The sequence below is a fragment of the Myotis nattereri genome, assembly GCF_964212035.1.
Source record: "Myotis nattereri genome assembly, chromosome: 2".
NCBI lineage: Eukaryota > Metazoa > Chordata > Mammalia > Chiroptera > Vespertilionidae > Myotis > Myotis nattereri.
Window position 1 is genome coordinate 214,585,345 of NC_138076.1, and position 27,740 is coordinate 214,613,084.

Sequence of the window (27,740 nt, forward strand, 5' to 3'; positions counted from 1 at the left end):
TGTGGCTGAGCCACAGGCATTCTCTAGACCAGGGGTCCTCAAACTTTTTAAACAGGGGGCCAGTTCACTGTCCCTCAGACCGTTGGAGGGCCGGACTATAGTTTAAAAAAAAACTATGAACAAATTCCTATGCACACAGCGGCGGCAAAAACACCCGGCGGCCGGATAAATGTTTTCGGCGGCCACAGGTGGCCCGCGGGCCGTAGTTTGAGGACCCTGCTCTATACGTTCTGGGTAGTAATCCCTTATCCGACATACGATTCGCGAATATTTTGTAGCAGCTTGGAATGAAACCACTTCTCGGCACCTGAGCCGCATACGGCCAGAGAAAGGTTCCCCAAGTCACAGCCACACCCCTCGGCTGGGTTCCGGTTCTCTGATCCTTAGCCAACAGAATGTCCCAGGGAGGCCCTCGAAGTCGCTGCTTAAATCACGTCTGCGCACCTATGCGCGTGAGCATGTGTTGGTGTGTACATTTGTGTTTGCAAGCATGTGTGTGCTTGTGCATGTGTGGTTACATGTACATTTGTGTGTGCATGTGTGTCTGTGAGTGTACATCTGTGTGCATGCGTGTGTGCGTGTGTGTGCATGTGAGCACGTGTGTCTGTCTGCGTGTCTACGTGTTTAGGGAAGAGGCCAGGGTGTTGTGAGAACAGGCACCCAGCGGGGATGAAAACGCAGAGTCAGGCGGGGCTGTCTCAGTTGGGAATGTTCACACCCAGAAGGGGTGACTGCCCCCGTGTCCACACGTTCTCACCTGAAGCCAAAGCCGTTCTCACCTGAAGCCAAAGCCACGGGAGTTTTCCTGAAAACGCCTCTTCCTTTCACCAGGCCACGCCCCCAGCACCACACAGGGGCTGGGGGGCCTGTCTTCTGCCGGAGCCTCCCTCTGGGCCCCAAGCGAAGGCAGTAGAGCCACTGTGGCCTCGGCAAATAGAACCCCAGGACCCTTTGGCTCGTCCCATAAACAATCCACACGTATCGGCCAAGCCCCTACTGTGTGCGCACTCGTCGCCCCCATAAACACATGGTGGCCCCCTGACCTCTACAGCCTGAGGCCCTGACCGCCCTTCTCGCCCCCCCCAACTCCTCAGGACCCCCGGTTCCCCTCCCCAAACCAACACCCAGAGAGCCAGAGGCCTCTGCACGCCCCCCGGCAGGAATCTGATCTGCGGCTTCCATGTGAACTGTGTGTTCAGGTTACACGACAAGGAGAAAAACCAGAAAGCTATTCCCCGCAGGCGGTGAGCGGGAGGAAGCCACGCCAAGCGAGGAAGGTTTCCCGCCCATCCCCTGCGCGATGCAATCTACCGAGAGCTTCGGGGGGCTGGCAAGGGCGTGGCCCGTGGCCCCGTGCCACACGCCCCGGGCTCGCAGGGTGCTGCCAGCGCCTGGCACCCACCAGCCACCTCCCTGGTTCCTGCTCTCGGGCATCGACATGGGCAGAGGTGTGCGCAGCCCAGATCAGATGGGCTTCCCACCGCGGCACCGGTCCTGCACCGAGTTTGGCGTCACCAACACTGCCAGCCACTTTTCCACATGCATTTCAGCACCACCCCCGAGAGGGCTCGGGTGCCTGAGACCTGACCTGTCTCCCTCACTGGTCGGTGGGCCAGACGGAGACCTCAGGCCACTGACAGCCGTGCTGAGACGGGGCACCTGGCCCTGCCACGGTCCCTGCCTTCCGGCTCCTCCATCACAGGCCGTGACTCCACGGGAAGCGGAAGCTACCGTCCCCGCCCCTGCCCCGCAGCCCTGTCCACACTCAGCTTGGCCACACAGCCTCAGGGTTACCACCAACCAAGACTTGTCCCCCACGCCCAGGGGCCCCAAAGGTGCCAGTGCCTGCTGGGTGCACACCGGCCTGGGCAGGTGGGCTGGAGGACGGGCTGGGTGGGCAGATGAACAGGTGAGCTCCCCTTCGCTCTCAACTCAGCCAGGTCCCTCCCGGCTCCCACGGCCTCTGCTCTGAGCCTCACTCATCCCCAGGGACCTGTCCTCTGCTCCCCCCGGGGGCTCCCGGCCCCCCCAGCACTCGGCTCTCACGAAGGCCACCAAGGGCCTCCCCTTCTAACCAAACCACATCTCTGTCCTCAGGCTCCCGACTGGCACTGGCGACCCTGCAGGACCCCCTCCCCCGGCGCCAGAGCCAGGCCCTGGGGTGTCTCCTGCCCCAGCCCCCATTCCTTGCAGGTCCATTCCGCCCGACAGGACACTGGGCCACAGCCCCTGCGGCTGTGCCTGAGCCCCGCGCTCACCTCACCCCGGCAGACAGGTCGCTGACCACTCCCAGCCCTCACCGTCCTCGTGTCGGCCCCACAGCCGTCCTGACCACCTCTGCCATGACCCCCGCCGGTCTCTCCCAGCCCGACCTGCACGCCTGACCATCTAACCTCACGACCCACTCTGTCACCCTTGCTCCTCAGCCTCAAGCTGGGCCCTCCCCTCCATGCTCCCTGCCCAGAGCCCTCCCTCTCAGCTCTCAGACACCGCCCCAACCTTGGCCCCAAGCTCCCCTCACCCCCTCCCAGGCCGTCCAGCCAGCCTCCCCATTTCCCCCTGCCAGGGACCCATTTATCCACTGTTGGTCTCCCCCGCCTTCCGAGACCAGGCCACAGGGTTCTCCGGGGCCTCACACAGGAGGCCTGGCACACAGGGGGCCTGGCACACAGTAGGCCTGGCACACAGTAGGCCTGGCATACAGTTGGCCTGGCACACAGGAGGCCTGGCACACAGGAGGCCTGGCACACAAGGAGGCCTGGCACACAGTAGGTGCTCAACAAACACTCCTTTGCTTCTGAGCCCGTGTTTCTGAAAGTCTGTTAGCGTCGGCTCTCTCCAGAGCTGCTGCAGCCCTTCCACGGCTAACCGGCGGCCCAAAGCCCCTGACTCTGCCACGGGAGCGCCGGCTGGACGCCTGGGCTGGTTCAAGCCGAGACCCAGAAACAAACAAAGCGCCTGCACCCGGGGGCCTGGTACAGTGGCCGCCTCCCACTTCCTTGTTTGCCATCGTCTGTGTAAACGTGCCCACGGCATCCTGTATTTAACCAGCAAATCCCTCCGAAAGCGATAGCAAGCCTGGGCGCCACCGCACCACGTCCCCTCTGCCCGCGTCAGCGCGGAAAGGCCAGTCCCGCCCGCGGCACCGTCCAGCTCGGCGGTTCTCAACCTGTGGGTCGCGACCCCTTTGGCGGTCGCACGACCCTTTCACAGGGGTCGCCTAAGACCATCCTGCATCTCAGATATTTCCATGACGATTCATCACAGTAGCAACATGACAGTGATGAAGTAGCCACGAAAATAATGTTATGGTTGGGTCACAACATGAGGAACTGTATTTAAAGGGCCAGAAGGTTGAGAACCACTGGTCTAGCTTTTCCTGACACCACGCCCGGACGACACATCGACCCACCATCTTTACTCCGCAAGGCAAGCGCTGCCTCCCCCATGCCCGTGGGTCCCCCTCCCGCCCCCCGAAAGCAGGGCCATTTACCACCGAGTATCATGTCCTCCAAGGCCCGACTGAGGCTCTGCACCCGCAGGCACACACCGGCCCGAGTTGGATTAAAATGGCAACGTTACCACCACACCCTCCGCCTGGAGGAGACGGCGGCACCAACGCTCGAAAGCCCCCCCGCCCCTTTACCAGCCGGTGCTTTCAAGACCCAGGCCCATCTCTAACCATCGTAAAGAAGTCCCACCTCAAAAACAGGTTTCAATGCTGTAACTGACTGTAGGGAGAGGGGCAGGGCAGGTGCCCTGCAACCTGGGCCTGGGCCTGGACCCGGAAGCGAGCCAGTGGCCTCTCGGTGCACAGGATGGCGCTGAGCCACACCGGCCAGGGCTCCACCGCCACATCTTCAATCTCATTAAAAACCATCTCATGGGAGACAAACATCTGTGTGGCTGGATGTCACCCCCACACGGCAGCTACCTGGAATCGACTATCTTCACAATTCAAAAGCTTTTCAAATACCTGCCGGGATTTGTCCTCAGGAGGCTACAAAAAACCATGAGCACCATCTACTCACAGAGGGAATGGCCGCTGGAGCCCCCAGCCCCAGGCGGAAAGGAGTGGCCGACTCCCAACAGTCCACCCAGGCCCCCCCCCCCGCCCCGCCCCCAGCAGGGCTGGTAGCTTTAGGGCCGAAAGTTTAGACCAGTGATGGCGAACCTCTGACACACGAACTCATTTTTTTGGTTGACTTTTCTTTGTTAAATGGCATTTAAATGTATAAAATAAATATCAAAAATATAAGTCTTTGTTTTACGATGGTTGCAAATATCAAAAAAGTTCTATATGTGACCCGGCACCAGAGTGAAGTTAGGGTTTTTCAAAATGCTGACACGCCGAGCTCACAAGGTTCGCCATCGCTGGTTTAGGCCCTTCCTGGCAAGGAGCCCACAAAACCTCATCTGGGCTGTTCGAGGGCAGCCCTGCGGCGGTGATTCTGCATTCGAGGCTCCAGGGCAGGACTGCAACCGGGGAAGCCAGTAACACTTCATTGAAAACAGCCTGTGCGTTTGAAACAACAGCTCTCTCCACGGCTCCCCAATAAAACCTGAGAATGGCCTCTGTTAATTGAAGGGCAGGTCTCTTTGCTTTCTTTTCTTTCTACGCGGTGCTCTGCTGTTTGGGATTACAGAGTTTTATAGTTTACAGTGATTAGCTTCTTGGGAGCATGACATCGGAGCCGAGTGTTCTCGGGGCTACCTAGCACCCGAAGGGGCCTATTGTACACCAGAGCAAGGATCCGCCATGGACACCATTCACCGAGCCACTAATTTCTCAAAAGCTCTGTCCCCGGAAAGCGGGGGGGGGGGGGGGGGGGGGGAGAGGGGGGGGGTTGTGTTTTCTGGATCGTGGTGTGCCCCGGGACTCCTGCTCCCTGTGTGACCCTGGGGATGTGTAGCCCTGAGCCTCGTTTTCTTCATCTGTAAAATGGCAGCAGCCAAACACCCCTCGCCCCCCAGCAACCAGAAGGGTGAGTGACAGTGTAAATAAAGATTATAGAAAACTGCTTGATACCCAGTAAAAGGTCCTCCTTATTCCCTGGGGAGTCGACACCTGAGCCCCAGCGCCTGATTAAACGAAGGTGTGTCACGTGGGATGCGGTGCCCAGCAGGGATCACTGGGACAATCTCCCCGCCACCTCCGGCTGTGGTCCAGGCTGGGGGCCCACCAGGTAGGCCAGGCGGCCCTGAGCGACTAACCTCTTTTGAACGAAATCCACCCTAAACCCTGTTATCCGGCCGACACAGGGGGCCCACATTCCTGACGGCCCAGACGCAAAACATGGCCGATCCCAGCACGCACCGCTCCACTGAGCGCCCCGTCCCTGTGCCGTCGGCACCCTGGGGCCCTGCCAAGCCGTGTTTATGTAGGCTGAGTTCCCGCTCTGCTTTACCCAGCAGATAAAGAAATAAGAAAATGCACATGGAATTTAGGAAAGAGACTTTCTAAAAAATGGTGTCACTGCTCAGAATAGCCCATACCCTGGCCAACAGTTCTCACTAAGGGGCTATTCCGTATTCTCTGCACATATTCACGGCCTCACACAACCTAAAGTATCACCCGCTGACAGACGACACGGCCCAAACCTGCGTTGAAGTATTGCATCGCTTCAAACCGTGCGTAAGTCCCGGGCCTTACAAGCAAGCAACCAGAGCCTGTGGGCTGCCCACCCTGAGCACAGACAGAATTGCAGCCAACTGTGGAATCAAACGCAGTCAGAAAGTAAACCTTTTCATTCTCCCTGGGCTCCCACGGTGATAGCATATCCTAATAATTTGTTGTTTAAATGACTAATCTGAAACATTGACTCAACCCGCCCATCCCCCATCCGAGCCTTTCTTGGTGATAATTAAGGTGCACAGCCCACACCAGCTGATCGCACCCACAGGTGGGCCCCTGAGGAGCTGCGGGGGGTCCCTTTATTGTTCCCAGACAACGCCCCCCCCACACACACACACCCCAAATCCTTCAAATCCTTCTTTCTCCGGAGTCTCTCCAATCCCACACCCACTCTGGGTCTCCCTCTCCCCAGCCCCACAGGCCCCGCCCGCCTGGCACATGGGGGCCCGCTCTTTGCTGCCAAGCATGTGGCTGGCTGAGCCAAAACAGTCCCTTCCAGGCCCTTCCAGCCCAGAGCGGGCCAGCAGGCTCCCACACTGGCTCCCCCAGCGACCGGGCAGGCCTCTGAGTAACACCCAAATGTGAAGCCCGCCTCTAGTGCAGAAGCCAAGATCAAACATGGCTCCGCTTTGCAAAGCGCTCCCACAGGGAGCACACAGCCCACTGTCATTATCCGCAGGAGACGGAGAGGAGACGCAAGGGCCCCGGCTCCAGCCGTATTACAGGGTGACTCAGGGGCCCATCCGGCAATTCCCCACGGTCCCGCCCGGGAACTAATTGGCACCTGAGATGGGCAGTGACCTTTCATCTTTCCAGACAGGTGTGTGGCTGATGGCAAAGCCTCACCAGCGAACCCGATGACTCAGATAACCCTGGAGACCAGGTCTGAGCAGCACAGCTCGGTGGCCGCGGCCAGCCGAGGGAGGCGCCAAGAAGCCCGGTCTTGAACTTGAAGAAGCCCAGGCCTGTTCCCAGCAAAAATGCTGAGGGAAGCAGTGCCGTGTCCCTCCCGCCCGCTTGGCGGAGTGGGGAGCACCACCCCTTTCCCGCTTGCAGCACCCAACCATCCAACCGGAGTCCACACATCCCCCCCAGTCGCCTGGGCCCTGCCCGAATGCGCCCCAGCACGCCCGGCAGGCCCCTGGCGGGTCCCGGGCAGCCCGCAGGCGCCCAAGGGCCACTCACCGGACACAGACACCTCCATCAGCGCCTCCAGCGGCCGGTTGTTGTCCAGGTCCCGGCTGAGCTGCAGCTCGCCCGTGGCCGCGTCCAGGAGCAGCAGCCGCAGCTCGTTGCCCTGCAGGAAGGTGTAGTTGAGGCTGTCGGAGAGGTCGGGGTCGTGGGCCGGGATGCGGCCGATCACGCCGGCCGGGAAGCTGTTGGACTTGTTGGTGACGTAGTTGTTGAAGAGGATCTGGAAGTCAGGCAGCACCGGCGGGTTGTCGTTCTGGTCCAGGAGGCGGACGCGCACCGTGGCCCGGCTGACCAGAGGGGCCGAGGTGGCCTGCACCACCAGCACGTACTCCCGCCGCACCTCGAAGTCCAGCTCGGCCAGGGCCCGCAGGTCCCCGCTCAGCAGGTCCAGCTGGAAGACCTCGGGCACATTGCCCTCCACGATCTGGTACATGATCTGGGCGTTGGGGCCCTCGTCGGGGTCATGGGCGCGAATCCTGGCCACCACGGACCCCACCGGGCTGTTCTCCTCCACCAGCAGCTCCAGTTCGTCCCTCTCAAACACGGGGGGATTGTCATTAATGTCCAGGACGGTCACCTGGATGTCCACGGAGGCGCTCAGGGGCGCCGGGCTCCCCCGGTCCACAGCCAGGACCCGAAGTGTGTACACGGCGACGTTCTCCCGGTCCAGCCGGCGCTGCGTGCGGATCACGCCGGACGTCGGCTCGATGTAGAAGTCCCCGTCGCCATCGTCGCCACCCTGGAAGGTGTAGAGCAGGCGGCCGTTGGGGCCGGAGTCCCGATCGGTGGCTGAGACCTGGAGGACGCTGGTGGATGGGGGCGCATCCTCGAAGACAGAGCCCTGGTAGAAGTCCCGCAGGAACCGGGGCGCGTTGTCGTTGGCATCAAGGATGAGGATCTCCAGGGAGGTGGTGTCGGACTTCTGGGGGATGCCATTGTCCCGGGCCGTGATGGCCAGCGTGTAGGCCGCCTGGTCCTCGTAGTCCAGCTCCGTCAGCGTGTAGACGGTGCCGCTGTCGGGGTCGATGCGGAACTGCGGCACGGGGTCCTCCAGCACGTAGGTGATGCGCGCGTTCTCGCCTGTGTCCTCGTCCGTGGCGCCGATGGTGGCGATGGAGGTGCCCACGGGCCGGTCCTCGCGGACACTCACGGTGTAGTGGGAGCTCTGGAACACCGGCCGGTGCGTGTTGGCGTCCGTGACGTTGATGAAGACCTGCGCGGTGTGCGAGCGCGTGCCGTCCGACGCCGTCACTGCCAGGACGTACTGCCGCTCCTGCTTGTAGTCCAGCGGCAGCGCCAGGGTGATGAGGCCGCCGCCGCTCTGGCTGCTGAGCGCGAAGCGGTTCCGGGTGTTGCCGCCCGTGAGCTGGTAGGTGATCACGCTGTTGGCGTCGCGGTCGAGGGCGCGCAGGGTCAGCACGCTGCTCCCCACGGCCGCGTCCTCGTTCAGGCGCAGCTCGTACGCCGGCTGCGTGAACACGGGGTCATTGTCGTTCACGTCCAGGACCGTGATGGACACGCTGGCCGAGGAGCTCATGGGCGGTGAGCCGTGGTCCACAGCCTCCACCGCGAAGCTGTAGCGCTCCACCGCCTCCCGGTCCAGCTCGGCGCGCACGGTGATCCAGCCCGAGCTGTTGTGGATCTGGAAAGGGAAGTCCGCGGCCGAGGCGGGGCCCTGGGCGCCGGCGCCCCCCGCGGAGGCGGAGGCCGTGTCCACCAGGCGGTAGCGCAGGCGCGCGTTCTCCCCCGCGTCCGCGTCCACGGCCTGGATGTGCAGCACCGAGTGGCCCAGCGGCACGTTCTCCAGCACGGCCGCCTGGAACGGGCTGCTCACGAAGATGGGCGCGTTGTCGTTCACGTCCAGCACCTGCACCGAGACCAGCCCCGAGGAGTTGATGAGCGGCGGCCGGCCCCCGTCCTGCGCCTTGACGCGCAGCGTGTACTCGCGGATGGCCTCGAAGTCCAGCGGGTTGATCACGTCCAGGCTGCCGCTCAGCGAGTGCAGGTGAAACTGCCCCTTCAGGTTCCCGCTGACGATGCTGTAGTGCAGGGCCGCGTTCTGGCCCTGGTCCCGGTCGGTGGCCTGCACGCGCAGCACCGGCGTGTTCACTGCCACGTCCTCAGGCACCCGGACCACGTAGCGCGTCTCGCTGAACTGCGGGTAGTTGTCATTCTCGTCCTCCACCGTGATGTGCACCGTGGCCGTGGCGCTGAGCGGGCCCGGGCTGCGGCCCTGGTCGTTGGCCTCCACCAGCAGCTGGTACTCCGCCTCCTCCTCCCGGTCCACCGCCGCCCGCGTGCGCACCACCCCGGAGCGCGCGTCGATCTCGAAGACGCCGCGCGCGCCCTCCAGCAGGCGGTAGCGCATGTCGGCGTTGGAGGGCGCGTCGCCGTCCGTGGCGCGGATGGTCAGCACCTCGTAGCCCACTTCCAGGTTCTCGCGCACGCGCTCCCGGTACTCGGACTGCTCGAAGGCCGGGCTGTGGTCGTTGGTGTCGCTGACCGTGACGGTGAGGTAGGTGGCGGCCGAGCGCCGCGGCAGGCCGTGGTCCACGGCGCTCACCTTGAGCACGTGCGTGTCCTTGGTCTCGCGGTCCAGCGGGCGGGCCGTGCTCACCGCGCCCGTGTCCGAATCGATGAGGAAGAAGCCGTTGGAGCGCTCGTCGAACAGCGCCTCCATCTGGTAGCTCAGGCGGCCCGCCTCGCCCTCGTCGGGATCGTGCGCGCGCAGCTCAATGACCGCGGTGCCCGCCGGCTCGTTCTCGGGCACCGACACCTGGTAGCTGGGCAGCGGGAACTGAGGGCTCGTACCGCCGCCGGCACCCCGCCGGGCCCGCCTCGCCGTCCCTGCCCTGGTCGGTCTTGGCGGCGACAGCGACGGCGACGGGGAGGGCGTCCCCGCGGCCGTCTCCAACTCCAGCTCCACCCGGATGGCGCCGGCCGCGCGCCTCAGGGCACACAGCAGGCGCAGGCGGGCTGAGCCGCCCGGCGGCAGGCAGACCGGGCCGCGCGGGCAGAGGCGGCCGGGGTGCAGCGGGCAGCGGCAGGCCGGGAACGTGGTCAGGGCCGCCAGCGCCGAGTGCAGAACGGCCCCGCCGCCGCCGGGGGCCGGGAAGCAAAGCGCCGCGCCGGGCCCGGGCACCGTCAGCACGGCCCTCGCGCGAAGCTCCGCGCCGATGGCCCGTCGTGGCCGGAGCCGGGCGCCGCAACCGGAGCCGTACGCGCGCGCCCGCAGGCGGAGGCTCAGCACGGTCGGGGCGCCGCGGGCTGCCAGGCGAACGTGCAGCGGCAGCGGGCGTCCCCCGAGGCGCGCGCAGCTGCGGGGCCCCGGGCCCGGCCCGTGCCGTCGCCCACCCAGCCGCCCGTCGCGGCTCACGTCCAGCGCCTCTCGTAGCGCCCGGTGGGTGCGCACGGCGTCCAGCGCGTAGGTCCAGCCGGGACCGAGGGTGAAGGCGCGGGCTCCGCCGGGCACGCGCAGCTCCCAGGCGGCCGCTCGGAGCCCCAGCACCGGTAGGGCGGCGGCCGCGGCCAGGAGTAGCAGCGAGGGCAGCACGGGCGGCGGCCGCGGCGCCATGGCCCCGAGCCCGAGCCGGGCGCCGGAGCACAATCCATGCACCCGGCGCGGCTCCGCATCCACCCGGGGGGCGGCTCCCGTGCGCCCGGCTCCCGGCCCTCGAGGCAGCCCGCGCCCCGCCTCTCCGGGGGCCCGGGCGGGGACACCGGCGGCCGCGCGCCCTGCCTCGCCCGCAGCTTCCACTTCGAGAGCACTTTGCGAAAGTTTGCTAAGTTGGTTTCAAGATGGCTCCTCCTCGCGTCCCGGGAGGCGCCGCGCATCAACCTGCGGCGGCGGCGGCTCCAGGTGGCTCCCGCGGGCGCCCGGCTCGGCGGCGTGGGAAGCGAGGCGGGCCCGGCGCGGGGCGGGGGCTGCGCTCCTGGAGCGGCCTGGAGAGCACCGCGCCGCTCGGACCCCAGCGGCCGGCTGCTGCCTGGGCGGTGCGCTCGCCCGCGCCCCCTCTGCCCGTGCTCTCCCCGCCCCGGCCGGGCCCCGCCCCGCCCCTGGCCCAGCAGCGTATTGTTCGGCCCGGGGGGGAGCCGGCCCGGAGGTGCGCGCCTGGGAGATCGCTATGGAGACGCGGGGGCGCAGCGGAGGCGGGGGTGGGGCCGGGCCCACTCCCCTACCGCCTCCCCACCCGCCTCCCTGGGGGGCGGGGCCGAGGGGGCCGGGCCGGGAAAGGCGGGGTTGGGCCCCGGGCGGCCGCTACCGGTGGGGCGGTGGCTCTGCTTGTCCGGGCCGGCGAGGCTCAAAGCCCCCGCATCCCACCCTGTAGAACGGGTCCGCGGAGACTGCCGTGCCCGCCGCCGCGCGGGTTGGACCCGGGAGGGGAGAGACGGTGCGAGGTGCCGGGCGCCCGCCTGCGTTACTGACGGAGGAGGCTGCTGGGGGGCGGTGGGGGGGGGGTCACACCTCCCCAGCAAAAGGCCGGAGGCTAAAGCGCCCCCCCCCCCCCCACGGAGCTCCTTCGGGACTTTGAAACCCAACCGGCCACTAACGGCATTCAGATGCCACTTGGTTGGAAGCACTTTTAAGCGAAAAGCAAAACCGCCCGGTTGACATTTGGTATTTGCAGCGGGGACAGCGGAGAGCTCACGTCCGGCGCGTGCGAAGGGCCGAGTGTTCGCGAACCCATCGTCCGGTCCCAGAGGCTCCGGCTACTTCCCAACGAATCACGACCGACCGCAGGGCGCGGGGGCCGGGGAGGTGGTCTGGGGTGCGGACCGCCTGGGGGTGTTGAGAACCTTGTGGCAGCACCCCGGCCCGCCACTGCCTCCTGCAGGCACTGCCCGGGGGTGAGGAATGTGGGGAGCTCCCCTCTCCTGTGCCGCCCCTGGCGGGGGTGCCAGAGCCGACTGGCCCGGGCTTTGCAGTGGTCAGGGAAGTGGGGCAGCAGGGACAGGGTCGCCCCGGGGGAAGCGGTGAGGGGGGGGGGGGCCAGGTGCTGACTCCTCAGAGAGCGGCTTTCTGGAGAGGGCGGGGCCGATGGGGCCGCTGCATGTCCTGCTGAGAGGTGGCAGGTGCGGAGCCGGCATGGAAACGAATAGATGAATAAATAGCCTGACCCAATATCGCTCCAAGTCGCCAAAAACACAGTCTTTGGGCTGAAGCCAAATATGCGCTTTGCGTCCCATTAGCCACACTTGGAGGACATTATTGACCGAAAGACGGGTTTGCTCTGGAAGCTTGTACTCGGGGACTTTCCACTGAGTCCCAAGGAGAGGAGCGGCTGGAGGAAGGGGCGGAGGGAGAGTCCCGCCCTCAGTGCGACCCTCAGGACCTCCGCCTGCCCTGCCTCTTCCTGGGGAGGCGCAGGGGGGCCGCCCAGAGGACCCCCAGCCCCCGTGGGAAGCTCTCTGTGGGTGAAGGGCAGCAGGCCCACCTGGGGGTCCCGGCCAGCTGGCCTGTTTTGCGCTAGGACTTTACATCGGTGGGTTGGGTTTAAATAAACAAAAGCTCCTGTTGCAAGCACTGCTGCTGTCTGAAAACTCACATGCAGGAGGGAGTTGGGTGTGGGCAGCTTTCACTTTCCGGAATAAGACACCTGGGCTGGGAGATAACCACAGAACATGCCCGGCACTTCCTGGCCCCAGGGCCCCGAGGGGACAGGGCAGCTGTCCCTGCAGGATGTCCAGCTCAGCCCCACAGGCAAGGGTGGCTCCATTAGCCGTCAGTCAGAGCAGGCCCAGCCGCCAGGCTCTGGGAGAAGCGCCCCGCCCGGAGGGAAGGACAGGCCAGCAGGGGTGTGAGGGCAGTCGGAAAGGTGAGAGTGTGGGAACGGGGCTGTCCACTCTTTTTTTTTTTAAAGAAATCCAAGGTTTTTTTTGTTTGTTTTTAAATAAATTTTTATTGCTTTCAGAAAGGAAGGGAGAAGGAGAGTGAGAAACATCCACGATGAGAGAGAATCGTGGATCAGCTGCCTCCTGCACGCCCCACACTGGGGATGGAGCCCACAACCCGGGCCTGTGCCCCAACCGGGAATGGAACTGTGACCTCCTGGTTCCTAGGTCGACGTTCAACCACTGAGCCACGCTGCTCGAGCTGGACTGTCCATCCTTGACCCGAGGGAGTGACGCCACATTGACCTCTGCATAGTGCTCTGTGCACGCTCCCGCAGGCACGCGCCATGTGAAGGGGCGTGGGGTTGAGAGGCAGCTGCAGGCCGTGCCCCTGCCTCAGGAACAGTCATGGAGACTCTGAGGCGGCTGGTGCCTCACAGGCAAGTTCCATTCTGCCACTAAGTGGTCACGTGACCTTCGCCAGGCCCTCCCTCCCTCCTGTCCAGCTGGGGTAACTGGGGAGTCTAGCGTCCTGGTGTCCTTGGGGGAGGCCGGCACAGGCCTGGCTCACGTGCGGCCTCACGGGGGGCTGAGCCTTATGTCCTGTCATTGTCACTGAGCGCAGGCCCATCGCTGTCTCCGGCTCCGTGGTTGGTGCTGTGGGTTAAACTGTGCGTGCACGTGTCCACGCTCACGGAGAGGCAGGGACCCTTCGTCCCACCCCCGGGGGCATCTGGGCTCCCCCCGATCCAGCCCACCAGGGTGTCCACAGAGGGGCTGAGGCCCCGGTGCGCAGTGCTGTGGGCGGCCTGGCCAGCACCCCTGCCCTCCCCGTGGGGTGACTAGAAGCAACGGAGTGGCCTCTCCTCCCACTCGCCGGCTCTCAGGGGTTACACTGGGGGCTCGGGGTTCGGCTCCTGGGCCCTCAGAGCTGCTGTTGGACTTCACACACCCGGGGTGTCCGCGGGAAGGCAGCACTTTAAAAGGAGGAAAACGGACAAGGAGACGAGAGCCGAGGGTTTCTGGGGTTGTACACCCTCCAGACGGCAGCCCAGGACCGCGCTGCCAGGGGCGCAGACCAGAACCCACGGGAATCCTGGAGCCTGTTGCTCCCACGGCGCCTTCCGGCCCGTCCTGAGCAGCCGAGCGAAGGGAGCACGCAGCACACGCACGCGGGAAGCAAGCCCGCCCGGCTTCCCGGCCTCCCGTCGCCCTCTTTTTGGAATCCAGAGGGAGACAGCTGGGCAGGCCGCCTCCCTCCCCAGGCCCCTGCTCGGTGGGAAAATTGGGGAAGTTCGAGCACGGAACCCAAGCGGGGCCTGACTTCACCGGGTCGTCCACAGAAGCAGGCCCGCGGGGATGAGCCCGGCACGCGCCTCCTGTGCCTGCGCTTCCCGGGAGGACCCCACGGAAAGCTGTTCTCTGCTGGGAGGTTGGCAGAGCCTTCACGTGGCAAACGCGGCGGTTTCCCCGGCTGAGGTGTGGCCGCGGGGCCCTGGGGGAGGTGCTCCCCGCCCTCAGGTGCTCCCAAGGGCCAGCCCCTGAGCAACCTGTGCCCACCGCCCCTGGACGGGCATCAGCTCCAGGAAGGTTCTGGAAGCTGGTATGTGCCAGGCTGGGTCCCCAATCTCCTGACGGACCGAGTACTGTGGACACGGGGTGATGGGCACAGGTCCCGTGCCTGGTGCTGCCATTTGTTTCTGGGGAGCCGTGGGGGTGGCAGGACAAAGCACCAAAACGCGTCCCCCCACCCAGAAGCACCCAGCCAGTCCCAGACAGCCCTCCCGGTTCCAACTGGGGCTGCAGTGGCCTCTAGTGGCGGAGCACAGTCCCTGCCCCTGAGCAGGTGGCCGACAGCAGCAGGGCCCAGCCCTGGTGTGTGTGAGCTCAGGCCGCGGGCCCTGCGACTGCTCTGCCACACTGGGCTCTGCAGGGTGAGGGGCCCAGGCCCCCTGCACGCATGGCCGACAGGAGCTGGGCCACGCACGCCTGGAGAATGGCCTGAACGGGCGGACAAGGAGGGGCCAGCTCCAGTCCCCGCGCTCCTGGAGGCCACAGGGGCTGCTCTTGGGGAGGCAGCTGGGCCAGGGGGCTCCCAAGGACCAAGGAAGGTGACCCATGGCAGGAGAGCCAAGCGGGGGGCGGCGTCTGTGCTGGGACAGGAAGGGGAACCAGGTGCCACCAGGCAGACTCAGCTCTGCTGGGTCCACAGTGGAAAGTACCTGGTCTGTCATTACAAGCACCGCCGCTGTGGCCGACATTACTCCCTCCACACACACATGCACACACTGGCACACACATGCATGCGCACACATACATACACACATGCACTCACATGCATGCGTACACACCGGCACACTCATGCATGCATGCACATGCACACAGAGACGGACACACAGGCACACGCACATACACACACGGGCGCACACACAGGCACACACATTATCATGAAGCCAGTGTGGGGGGCACTGCTGTCTCACGGCCTCATTTCTCCCCACATCTCCCTTCTTCCTCTTTAGAGATACATTTCACAAGCGGTAACATTCACCCTTTTTATTTATTTTTTTATTTTTAATATATATATATTTTTTATTTCAGAGAGGAGGAAGGGAGAGGGAGAGAGATAGAAACATAAATGATGAGAGAGAATCATCGATCGACTGCCCCCTACACGCCCCACCCTAGGGATTGAGTCCGAAACCCGGGCACGTGTCCTGACCAGGAATCGATCCGTGACTTCCTGGTTCATAGGTCGACGCTCACGCACTGAGCCATGCCGGCCGGGCAGTTTCACCCTTTTAAACTGCACACTCCCATGTTTCTTAGTCTATTCACAAGGTGTACAACCGCCACCACCATCTAGTTCCAGAACATTTTCATCATCTGAGAAACCCTGAACCATCAGCAGGCACCTCCGCCTCCTCCCTCCGCCCCCCCGCATCGATGGCGGTGCCTGTCCGGAGACGTCCTCTCCGGGTGGCCTTTGGTCCCCGCCCTTCACTCAGCACAGCACCCAAGACCCACAGGTTGTAGTGTGTGTGGGTGCTGCGCTCTGTTCACAGCTGCTTAACGTGCCACCACATGGATCTGTCGTGTGTGTCCAGTCTTGTGCCGATGGATATTGGGGTTGTTTCCACTTTTTTTACATTTTAATGTTTTTATTGATTTTTTTTTTAGAGAGAAAGGAAGGGAGAAGGAGAGAGAGAGATAGAAACATCATTGATGGGAGAAACATCATCGATCTGCTGCCTCCTACACGCCCCACACTGGGGACCAAGCCTGCAACCCAGGCATGTGGCCTGACCAGGAATCGAACCAGTGACTCGCTGGTTCATAGGTCAACACTCAACCAAATGTGCTACATTGGCTGGGCTGTTGCCACTCTTTGACTATTTTTAATAACCTTTACTTTCAAGGGGAGAAAAAAAGGCAAAGCACTTCTCTCTTCAAAATTGAGCACAAAATGGCTTTGCAATTATTCTTTATTTCTAGACTAGAGGCCTGGTGCACGAAATTCATGCAGGGGGGCGGGGTGTATCCCTCAGCCGGGCCTGCACCCTCTCACAATCCAGGATCGCTGGTTCCTACCACTAGCCTGCCTTCCTGCCTGCCTCATCACCCCTAACCACTCTGCCTGCCTGGTCGCCCCTAACTGCCTCGGCCTCTGCCACCGCAGCTTTGTCCAGAAGGACATCCAGAATGATGTCCAGAAGGTCTTTCGGCTGTCTGGTCTAATTAGTATCTTTTATTATTATAGACTAGAGGCCCAATGCACAAAATTTGTGCAAAAGGCTTGGCCCTCGCAGCCCCAGCTGCCTCACAGCCCCGAAGCCCATGGCCCTTCCCACAGGAAGGTGGTTCCAGAAGGTCGTTCCACTGTCTGGTCTAATTAGCATATTGGCTCTTTATTATATAGGATTTTGACATTGTGACCACAACTGTGCTGTCATCAATAGCTCACAGGGGACTTTCCTTGGTCCCTATAGGCTACAGAGAGGGCCCCTAACCTGCTGGGGGCAGGATTGGCAGAATGAGGTGGAACCTGAGGCCTCCGCTCTCCTTCCCCTGCCTGGACACGACCCCTAGCCCTCTGACCCCCAGCCCCCTGACCCCTGGTTCCCTGACCCCCAGCCCCCTAACCCCCAGCTCTCTGACCCCCAGTCCCCTGACCCCCAGCTCTCTGAGCCCCGACCCCCTGACCCCCGCCCCCTGACCCCCATCTCTCTGAGCCCCGACCCCCTGACCCCCAGCTCTCTGACCCCCACAGTCCCCTGACCCCCAGCCCCCTGATGCTGTGGCTGGACCACAGGGCCTCTGCCTCCGGAAGCCATTTGGCAGGGTCACTCCAGCTGCTTGGCACCTGCCCTTGGATTTCTCCTTGTGTTCATTCATTCATTCATTCATTCACTCATTCATTCATTCACTATCCATCCAATACCCTGGTGAACACAACAGCCAATGCCCTGTCCTCACCAAGAGCTGATTCTCATGGGAGAACAGACCGTAAACCTGGGGAATATTGCGCTGCAGGAGGAGGAAGTAAAGGAGAGAGAGGCGGGCGGCCAGCGAGTGAGGTGTCTGGTGACAGAGGGGCAGGGTTCTGAGAGGAGTCAGGGGGACCCACCCATGGAGTGGAAGTGGGTTGGGCAAGAAATAGAGAAACCGCTCAGCCGGTGTTGCTCAGTGGTCAGCTCACGAACCAGGAGGTCACAGTTCAATTCCCGGTCAGAGCACATGTCCGGGTTGCGGGTTCGATCCCCAGTAAGGGGCGTGCAGGAGGCAGCGGATCCATGATTCTCTCATCGTTGATGTTCCTATCTCTCTCCCTTCCTCTCTGAAATCAATAAAAATATATTAAAAAAAAAAGAAACAGAGAAACCAAGGTTCCCAAGGTCTGAGCTCGGTGATGAGTGATGGTGACCAGGCGCCCCGCCCCAGCCTCCTCTGACCCCCGTGGGGCCCTCACACGGTGCCTCCCTCCTGAAGCCTGTCCATGTACGCCCCGGCCACCGCCCTGCCGCCCTGGGAGGCAGGCAGTGAGAGCCGCGTGCTGGGAGGGCGCCCCCATCGGGGGACAGAGGGTGCCGCAGGAGGGGCAATGCCGCGGGAAGGCCCGCTCCCGGAGCAGAGGCTGAGGGATCAGCGCTATTTTTGCTGGGGGCGATGGAATGTCCTGCCTGGCCCCTTAGCAACACTCAACACCCGGTCCACTGCCTGAATGTGTTGGAAACAGAGCACAGGCCTGGGCTCTGGTGCCAGGGGCAGGGGGAGGGGCAGCTGCCCAGACAACCAGGGAGGGAGGTGGCTAGTCAGGCTGCTGGGCCAGGACAGGGCGCGGGGGTGCCCGTCGCCAGGGGACGCCTGCCGCTGAGCCCGAGGACCCTGCCACCTCCGAGCTTGAGCCAGAGCCTGGGGCTGACCTCACAGGGAACCCCACATTCCGGAGCGTGGGAGCTTTGGCCCTCGGGTGCCTGAGTTGGGGCAGGTCTGAGACCGTGCGGCTTCGAGCAAGAGGTTCTGCCTGAGGAGCCCCAGTGTCGGGCGCTGGTGGCCAGCCCTCCCAGGGGGAAGGCGAGCGAAGGGAACCTGCTCTTCAAAGAGGCCTCTTTCTTGGGGGTCAGCTGGCCTGATGTTGGGGGGCTCTTGGCGTCATCTAGGGGTGCAGGCCAGCACTGGCTCCGGCCCCCACCCTGCAGGGAGGAGGGCTCTGGGCAGGGCGCCAAGCCACGCCTGCTGGAACCCGGAGCTGCTGAGCTATGCGCTCCCTCCCTCTGGGGCAGCAGGCCCTGCCCTGATCAAAGGGAAGAAGATGGATGAGGCTGAAACCGGCCGTGCCACCTGCTGGCCTTGGGCGCAGGAGCTGGGGGCCCGCGGAGCTGAGAACCCCCCGTGCAGTTGCCCATGTGACACGCTGCCACCCGCGTCAGGGGAGGAGGGCAAGGAGGGGCAGTTGGCAGAGCATTCGGTTCCTGCGAGTTCCAACTCTGCCCACACTGGCTAATTGGATGCTTGGCGTGACTCAGGTCCGTGTGCTCCCCATCCACCGGGCGCCCTCATTGGCTGGCGCCCAGGAAGGTGGGTCTGGCTTGTTCGCCACCCTCTCCAGCTGTGTGCCCGGGACAGCTGACCTGCGCATCTTCCTCCACAGAGGCCGGAAAGGCGTCTGGCTTGGCGTTGCTGACCCTCCTGCAAACTCGCCTCGGCCCGCTCTGTTCCCGCGAAGGTGACCGCCTGGTGCAGAGCTTTGCCATGTGGAAATGGGGCTCAGAGCGGCGGGGGGTGGGGTGCGTGCCAAGGTCACAATGGGGGGGATGGTGTGCCGAGGTCACATAACAGGAGCTGCTCAATGCCCCCTCTCCTCCCACTCCAGATATTTAAATGTTTGAAAGAGAAGAAGTGATAAAAGATGGAATAGGAAGAAAATTTTTAAAAAAGGAGAAAGAGACTATTAGAGATAAAGATCAGAACACCTCAGGGGGTTTTGCAAATGGCCCTGGCTGAGTGGTAAAAGCCAGCCCAGCCGGCGTGGCTCAGTGGTTGAGTGTCGACCTATGAACCAGGAGGTCACAGGTCAATTCCCGGTCAGGACACACACCCACATTGTGGGCTTGATCCCCAGTGTAGGATGTGCAGGAGGCAGCCAATCCATGATTATCTCTCATCATTGATGTTTCTATCTCTCTCCCTCTCTCTTCCTCTCTAACATCAATAAGAATCCTATCTAATAAAGACAGAATATGCAAATTGACCATCACTACGCGACAAAGATGGCAGCAGCCAGGCCAGCGTTCTGTTCCGCCCGCCCACAGGGGGCCTGAGGGCAGCGTGGGCAGCGTGAGCAGGCCTGGGGCAGGACACCTGGCTGCTTGGAATGCTGCCTCTTAAAAGCTACAAAAATAGTTCAACTTTCCTGAGACCACAGTATGAGGAAGCCCAAATTAGCCACAGGGAAGAAAGGCCCTGTTGAGGATGCTGATCAGGTTCTAGCCTAGCCTCATTCATAGGAAATGCACACTGGAGTATTTAGACGCCGTGCGGAGGGAGGGAGGGGCCTCTGGCCAGAGGCCGGGGCGCGGGACCCTGGCGTCCTTGCAGGCCAGGCTGAGGGACCCCTTCCAACCCCCACACCCGTGCATGAATTTCATGCACCGGGCCTCTAGTATGTCCTATATAATAAAAGCCTAATATGCTAAGTGTTCAGTCGTCTGGTCGTCCATTCAACCAATCAAAGCATAATATGCTAATGATATGCTAAGGCCGCTCAACTGCTCACTATACATGCACTGACCACCAGGGGGCAGATGCTCTGACTGGTAGGTTAGCTTGCTGCTGGGGTCCTGCCAATGGGGACTGAGCAAGACGGGCCGTACATGCCCTGGAGCCCTCCTGCATCCCTCCCTGGCCTGGTGCACTAGTGGGGTCCCTCAGCCTGGCCTGTGTCCTCTCGCAATCTGGGACCCCTTGGGGGATGTCGGAGAGCTGGTTTCAGCCTGATCCTGCAGGCCAGGCCGAGGGACCCCACTGCTGCATGAATTCGTGCACCGGGCCTCTAGTTTAAACAGAGGAAGCAAGGTGACAGCCTGAGCACAACACCCAGAATGAGCGGATGGCTCCACTTCTGGCAGCAAGGTGATCAGATCCCCTGAAATGCAGAATGTTCCCGGATTCCGGGCTCTGTTTACACATAGGTCATGGTCTGGGCAAGCTCCTAACCCACCCCACCCCCACCCACAAAAGGGACAAACGAAAGAACAGCTGGGACCAGAGAGGTGGACACAGTCTTTCCCTGGATGCTCCTGAGAAAGGGTGGAGGGCGGAGAGGGGGGCACCCAGGACTCCCACCTCAGGCTGAGGTCCTCAGAGGAGGGTGCCCTCTTTAGCGGGGCGTGGTCCCGAGGAAAGCTGCCTGCAGCCCAGGGCGGGACCGGGACGTGGGGCCTGCCTCAGGGCCCAGGTAGGAGCAGAACACTCATGTCCCTGGGGGACGACACCATGCAGCTCTGCAGTGAAGTCGCCGCACCGACGGGATCCCCCAGCCAGGAAGGTACGTGCGCAGCCCGGGCTGGGGGTGCCCCGTTAGGACTGTCAGGGCCAAACGACTCCTTTCGGGAGGAGAGCGCCCCATGGAGGCCTCCGGGTTCCTGGGGCGACGCTCGGCCAACGCCAAACCGGGAAAAAATGCCGAAGCGCAGGAAACGATGAAGACTTAGCTGTCCCCAGACTTCGGATATGTAAGCGGCTGAAAGGGAAGAAGCGATAAAGGATGGAACAGGCAGGACATTTTTATTTTTATTTTTTTTATTTTTATTTTCAGGAAATTTTTAAAAAAGGAAAAAGAGACTATTAGAGAAAAGGACCAGACCGATTTGGAAAACAGCCAAGTAGCACTTTTACAAATGAAACTGTCAATGTTGAAACTTTAAACTCCACGAATTAAACAGCTGAAGAGAGAATCAGCGAATGGGAGGGTGGAGCTGGGGAAATTTTCCGGGAAGCACCGTACAACGGTAAGAAGGCAGAAATTTGTGAAGAGGTCAGGAGGCCGAAGGGTGTGCACCCGATTGGAAGTGCAGACCTGGAGGAGGGAGGGACTGGGCTGTTCCAGGCAGAGGGAGCAGCACGTGCCAGGCCCTGGGGAGCCCACCCAAAGCCCGTGGGTAGAGCCCTGGCTCTGTTGCCGGCCTGGTGCCGGGCGAGGTCGGGGCCTGGATGCTTCAGACACGGTTCCTGCCTGAGCAGCAGGTGGTCGGTGGGGAGCCAGCGGGCCAGCTCACGTCCCCTTCGACGGCTATCTGCACCCCCTTCTCCGCTCCTACTCCCAGGCCATGTGATCCAGGTAGAGCTCACCCCAGTCCTTCATGTCGGGTGTTGGTGGATGACTCAGCCAGGTCGGCTATAGCCTGGGAGGCCCCCTTCTGACGCTGTTTGTAGAGCAGCCGGGCAGCGGAAAGCTCCGGTTCTGCCAGGGCTGCCGATGTGGAAAGAGGCAGACCCTTTGGTCCTGGATCCAGCCGTGCCTGAGGCTGCCCGGGACTTGGCATGGACACGTGTTAATATGTTTCCTCTTCTGCTAGAGCCTCTCTGAGTGGGCGCTCCTGTCACATGTAACTTCGTGCTCCATCCATGTCACATAGGGAGCCCCAAGGCCAGAGACCCCTGGCCCGGCCTGGGGGCCAGGGATGCCTCCCCGAGGAGGTGACAGCTGGGCTAGGCCTGGATGGCATGTGGTGGTTAGCCGGGGGAGAGGGTGTGCCGGGCAGGCTGGGGCGGGCACTGGCTGCCTTCCCGGCAGTCGGTGCAGCTCACGGGGTGCGGGCTCTGCCCAGGCAGGCCCGGGGCTCCTAGGCCGGTTCTCAGCAGTGCCGGTCATGGCCTTGGGCCCTGGCAGGGGCTGGAGGCCTGGAGGGAGTGACACTCACAAGAACTGCACGGGGGTGGGGCAGGTCATGCTGGTGTTAGGCCCCGAGCTCAGGATTCAGCTGAAGGACGTGAGGGGAGCGTGCAGCCCACCCGTTCCTCCAGCCTCCAGCCTGTCACTGCCAGCTCGCGCCTCCCAGCCCAGCCCACTTGCGCCTCCTCCGGGAAGCCTTCCCTGACCACCAGGCAGGATGCTCCTTCCTGCCTCTCAGGGTCCTTGGAACCCAGGGCCCCGCACAGATCGCAGGTCCCAGGCTGTCATGGGACCCGGTGACTTGAGTGCGTGTGGCATGTCCCTCTGTTCACCTGTCAGCCCGGCTGCCGCCGGGACCTGCCTGAGCGCTGGCGTAAATGAGTAATGAGGTCGGATGCGGTGTCCCGGCTCCAGTTACACCCCATTCACCACGGCCCGGCACTGGCTCAAATGCTGGAAACACTCCCTCACCGGCTGCTCCTCATGACCCCGCGTGGCATGTTCTGCTTGATCCCTGCTTCCCAGGCGAGGACACGGGCACAGAGAGGCTCAGTAACCTGGCCAGAGTCACACAGCCTGTGTGCAGCAGAGCTGGGGGCACGCCCAGGCAGGCCCCAGGGCCCCCACATCACCCTCCACACGGGCAGGGCGGGCACCAAGGGCCCCGGAGGCCAAGCAGCCAGGGCCAAGCCCTCCTCCCTCCTGGTCTGTCTCTTCCCCCTTAAGCCAGGAGCCAGGGCCTCGGGTCTCGAAGGGCTTATTGTTCCCCAGGCTCCTGGAGCTGCAGGCACCTCCTTCCTGGGAGGCAGCCGCCCGGCCCCTGCCCTCCTGGAGGGGAGGCTGAGCTGTGGGCTGTGGCTGCGCCAGGCTCTGGCCGGGGTGCCCAGGGTGCCCGGGGCAGCAGGCGGCTCCCTGACTGCCAGGCCTCCTCCGGGTCCTGCGGGAGAGCTGGCGCCGGGCCTCACTGATGGTGGCGCTGGGGGCAGCCACGTCTGACAGGCGTGACTGGGCTGGGCGGTCAGTCGCATGACCCACTGATGGCGGCACTGCAGGATCAGCCGGGACGGTAGCTGCCGCAGGACGTGAGGCCCAGAGCAACTGGATCAGCCTCCCAGGAAGCGAGGCGGGTGGAGGGGGGGTGAGGAGGCAGAGAGGGGCCTGGGGCCTGGGGTCCCGGGGGCCTGGGGTCTCGGGGGCCTGGGAGGGCTTAGAGGCCTGTGGGGGACATGATGGGGGTCTAGGAAACCTTGGGGAGTCTGGGATCTTGGGAGACCTTGAGGAATCTTGGGGGGCCTTTAGAGGCCTTGAGGGGTCATGGGGGCCTTGGGGGATGGGGGCCCTCGAGGGGCCTTGGGGGAAATGTTTGGGTCTGGGGAGGCCTGGAGAAGTTGGGGGCCTACATGGGCTCCTAGCACTTTCATCTCTACCTGCTTTCTAGCCTGTTTGTTTGTGCTTCAGAAACGGGGCCCCAGGTCCCGACAGGTCCCCGCTGTGTGCTTCTGCCAGCCCAGGCCCGCGCGGGAGTGAAGGCTCGGGGTGCAGGTGCGGAGAGCGGTGGCTCTGCCGGAGGTGGCGGTGCCCAGCGAACCCTGAGTGATGGCTGGGGCCGATCCCGCGGGCACGGCCACGTGGCCAGAGTCCTTGGAACAGGGCTAGGTCAGCGGAGGGGCTGGATTCTTCCTTTCGTTTGATTTAAATTAATTTCAATGGAAACGTGCAGCTGGGGTGGGGCAGTGGCCGCCATACGGGGCAGAGGTGGTGGCGGGATCCGTCAGGCTCAGTGTGCCGGGGCAGGCGGCTCCCTGGGCGCAGTGGGCCCCGCTCAGAGTCGCCTCGGGCTGCTGGTGGGTGCTGCCCGCCCTGGCCCTGAAGCCCTGGATGCTACTCAGACCCCATCGTTGCTTCCTCGTCTGTCGGCTGGAATTCCCTAGAGCAGCGGTTCTCAACCTTCCTAACGCCACGACCCTTTCATACAGTTCCTCATGTGGTGGTGACCTCCCACCATAAAATTATTCTCGTTGCTACTTCATAACTGTCATGTCGCTACTGTTATGAATCATAATGTAAATATCTGATATGCAGGATGTATTTAGGTGACCCCTGTGAAAGGGTCCTTCGACCCCCAAAGGGGTTGCGACCCACAGGTTGAGAACCGCTGCCCTAGAGGGAGCTGCCCTCATCAGCTGCGCGTCACTAAGGTGACACGCAGGGGAGAGAAGGGAAGCGCTGGTTCCTCTCCGTTTTGTATGCGTGTCAGCGTGACGGCTGCTTCCCGGGACCCTGTGAATGCGAACTGCGGGCCTCATCCAGGGCCCGTGGACCCCAGCACCTGGATGTGTTTCCCTCCCGGGCATCGACCGTCCTGCTCAGGGCCCCAGTGGTCCCTTCCCTGCCCAGCCGGAGGCTGCTCCGTGGCCTCTGGGTCATTTTGACCCGGCCCCAGTGGTCTTGGACAGCTTCTTGGGTGTTTGGTGTGGTAAGATGTTCCAGGCTTATCTTCCTTGAAAGATTAAATATACCTATATCTATATCTATATCTACATCTATATCTATCTATATATCTATATCTATATCTATATCTATCTATATCTATATCTATATATCTATCTATATCTATATCTATATCTATATCTATATCTATATCTATATCTATATCTATATCTATCTATATCTATATCTATATCTATCTATATATTTAGAAAGAAAGGGAGAGGCCGGGTGAGATAGAAACATTGATGAGAGAGGAACATCGGTCGACTGCCTCCTGCACGCCCCCTACAGGGGATGGAGCCCACAGCCCAGGCGTGTGTCCTGAGCCGGAATCAACCAGGGACACACCCAATCAGCTGAGCCACACCCGCCAGGGCCCAGCTTCTGATGTGAAGCCATGTTTCTATGTCCAGTGAACCCCCCGGGCCCCCCTTCTCGCACCCTCCACATGCTTCCCGCGTCCGCATCCTCCCAGGGATGGTCACCTCGAAGGATGAAATGCGGTCACTGCTCATCCCGTCCTGTTCTCTTGTCGGCTTCGTTCTGGAAAGGCTTTGGGAGCACTAACCGTGGGCAGGAACCGCGTCTCTGCAGCCTTCGGTGGGGGGTGGGGGTGGGGGTGGGGGTGGGGGTGGGGGCCGTATTTTGTAGGCCCCCCGGGCTCGCATGCTCTCTCCTCGGCCGTGTGGAACCCGTCTTCCGGTGTGAAGCACAGCTGTCCACGCTCCAGTGGCGGTCTGGTCTTTTTCCCTGTGAGTGGCAGGGTTTTGTTTTTAACCAGGGTGTCCAAAGGACATTCACTTCTCTCCCTTTAAAGTTCCGCCGTCTCCCCGCCTCTGTCTCGGCGGGTGCCAGCCGGGTCAGCTTCCCTCCTGTGGGGCATGCTCTTTCATTAAGTGGCTTCCAGGTTGTTCTGAAATTTTGTTTTAAAACCCGGAGCAGGCCTGGAAGGACGGCCGGGTGCGGGTCCCCGTGGGGAGGCTCTGCCTCGGCTCCCACACCTCCGTCCCACCGCGGACCCTTTGATCTCAGTCCTTTCGGATGAAAGAGCCTCCCGCGTCCCCGCTCCGCTCGTCTGGAGGCCTCGTCTGTGTGTCTCTTCCTGCGGTGCCCTTCGCTTCTGCCCTCGTCCGTCCGGGGATGGCTTTGCTTTCATCTCCAGCTCTTCCCGGTCCCTCTGCGCGCACATGCTCTTTTCCGCCCAGCACCTATGTCCTGGGCGTTGCTAATTCTGAATGATGTTGTTCTTTCATGATCCCCATCACGGTTTTAATGCTTTGGCCTCCGGTGTTCACGCGTTTGGTGGGCAAGTCTGTCGGACGCACTGTCGCATCCCGTGGCGGGCTGTCCCGCTCCTTGGGCCACCGCCACGTGTGGCTGCTTACGTCTGAATTAATTACAGTGGAAGAATCAGCCCTCGCTGGTGTGGCTCAGTGGATAGAGCGTCGGCTGCGGACTGAAGGGTTGGCTGCGGGTTTGATTCCGGGTCAGGGCACAGGCTGTGGGCTCGATCCCCAGTAGGGGGCGTGCTGGAGGCAGCCGACCCATGATTCTCTCTCCTCATTGATGTTTCAGTTTCTCCCTCTCCCTTCCTCTCTGAAATCAATAAAAATATTTTTTTAAATAAATAAAATAAAACGGAACAATCACAAGTTCAGTGTCTCATTCCCACCAACCACATTTCACGTGCTCAACAACCACGTGTGGCTCTGCATTGGGATGTGCAGATAGAGGGTATGTCCATCATTCTAGAAAGTTCTAGTGCACAGAGCTGGTCCATGGGTCACAATTCTATCTTTCTCTCTTTTAAAAAATAATATTTTTATTGATTTCAGAGAGGAAGGGAGAAGAAGAGAGAAATAGAAACATCAGTGAGGAGAGAGAATCATGGATCAGCTGCCTCCTGCTCGCCCCCCCCCCCCCCACTGGGGATCGAGCCTGCAACCTGGGCATGTGCCCTGACTGGGAATCAAACCCGGGACCCTTCAGTCTGCAGGCCGACGCTCTACCCACTGAGCCACACCGGCCAGGGCTTACTCGCTTTTTCTGTCATAACTTGTGTATAGAGTCCTCCAGCCTGTCTGCTACAATCCCTCGGGGCCGCCCTCCCCCGCACACACACACTGGCCACCTCTGCTCACAGCCCCCCGATCCCTAACCCCCCACGCCCACCCAGTCTCAGGGGCCCAAGGACACACAGGGCCGTTCCCACCACCTCCTCCCTCTGGCCTGGGCCAGGCCCGCTCTCCTCCCACAGCCCCGCACCCAGACTGGGGCACACCCCCCCTGCTCCCCCAGCCCCAGGGACCACTTGGGCAGGCACAGTGCGGTCAGTGAGGGCCAGGTCTGACTGCGGCCGCCTGTGCGTGGTTGTGGCCCCGGGTGAGGGGCGAGAAGGAAGGAGGCCTGCAAAGTAGGGAAACTGAGGCTCAGAGCCGCGGGCGGGCTCAGCAAGGTCACACAGCAGGTAAGACCCAGAGCCTACATCCAGGCTGGCGGTGGCCGGGTCCCTGTGCCCTCCCCAGGGGAGCAGAGGCAGGACGTCTAAGGAGGGGGCCCTGCCCACGTGGCCTAAGTGGTGCCCGCGCCTGCCCAGCGGTGGCAGGAGGATTGGGCCAACCGGCTGGCCCAGGGCATGGCGCCGGGCCCTGCACTTCAGCCTGTCGCCACCAGGGGGCGCACCCCGTTAGGCTCAGAAGCCAGAACAGAGAGTTTGTGCGGCACCCCCTGCCCCAGGCCTGCAGGCTGGGGGGCGCTCTGCTGCCTGGCCTCCCTGGGGCCTGGAGCCCAGCCCAGGAACCCCCACTCCGCAGGGCAGGGAGCGCAGCCTCCCTCCGACCAGAGGGAAAGCCCTGCACGCCGTGCTTCCTCCACCGGGGGGCGCTCGCTGCTCCACCTCAGCCTTTCTGAGGAGCGGAACCTGGAAAGCTGGGACGAGGTTGGGGAACTTACCGGTGGCTTTTTATGAATTTATTATTATTTTTTTAAAAATATATTTTATTGATTTTTTACAGAGAGGAAGGGAGAGGGATAGAGAGTTAGAAACATCGATGAGAGAGGAACATCGATCAGCTGCCTCCTGCACATCTCCCACTGGGGATGTGCCCGCAACCCAGGTACATTCCCTTGACCGGAATCGAACCTGGGACCTTTCAGTCCGCAGGCCGACGCTCTATCCACTGAGCCAAACCGGTTTCG

The 27,740-nt window shown here is 62.2% G+C and overlaps 1 protein-coding gene across 1 annotated transcript in view; it reads right to left on the minus strand.

The window, feature by feature from the left end:
* The window catches only part of CELSR1 (cadherin EGF LAG seven-pass G-type receptor 1), a gene marked incomplete at both ends in the record, with an annotated part of 96,039 nt that extends 85,636 nt beyond the window's left edge, over positions 1-10,403 (minus strand). The window contains one exon of the mRNA XM_081083761.1: positions 6,821-10,403. Within this exon, the coding sequence (XP_080939887.1) occupies positions 6,821-10,403 (3,583 nt within the window). The remainder of the gene's footprint in view (positions 1-6,820) is intronic.
* Between the last annotated feature and the right edge of the window lie 17,337 nt (positions 10,404-27,740).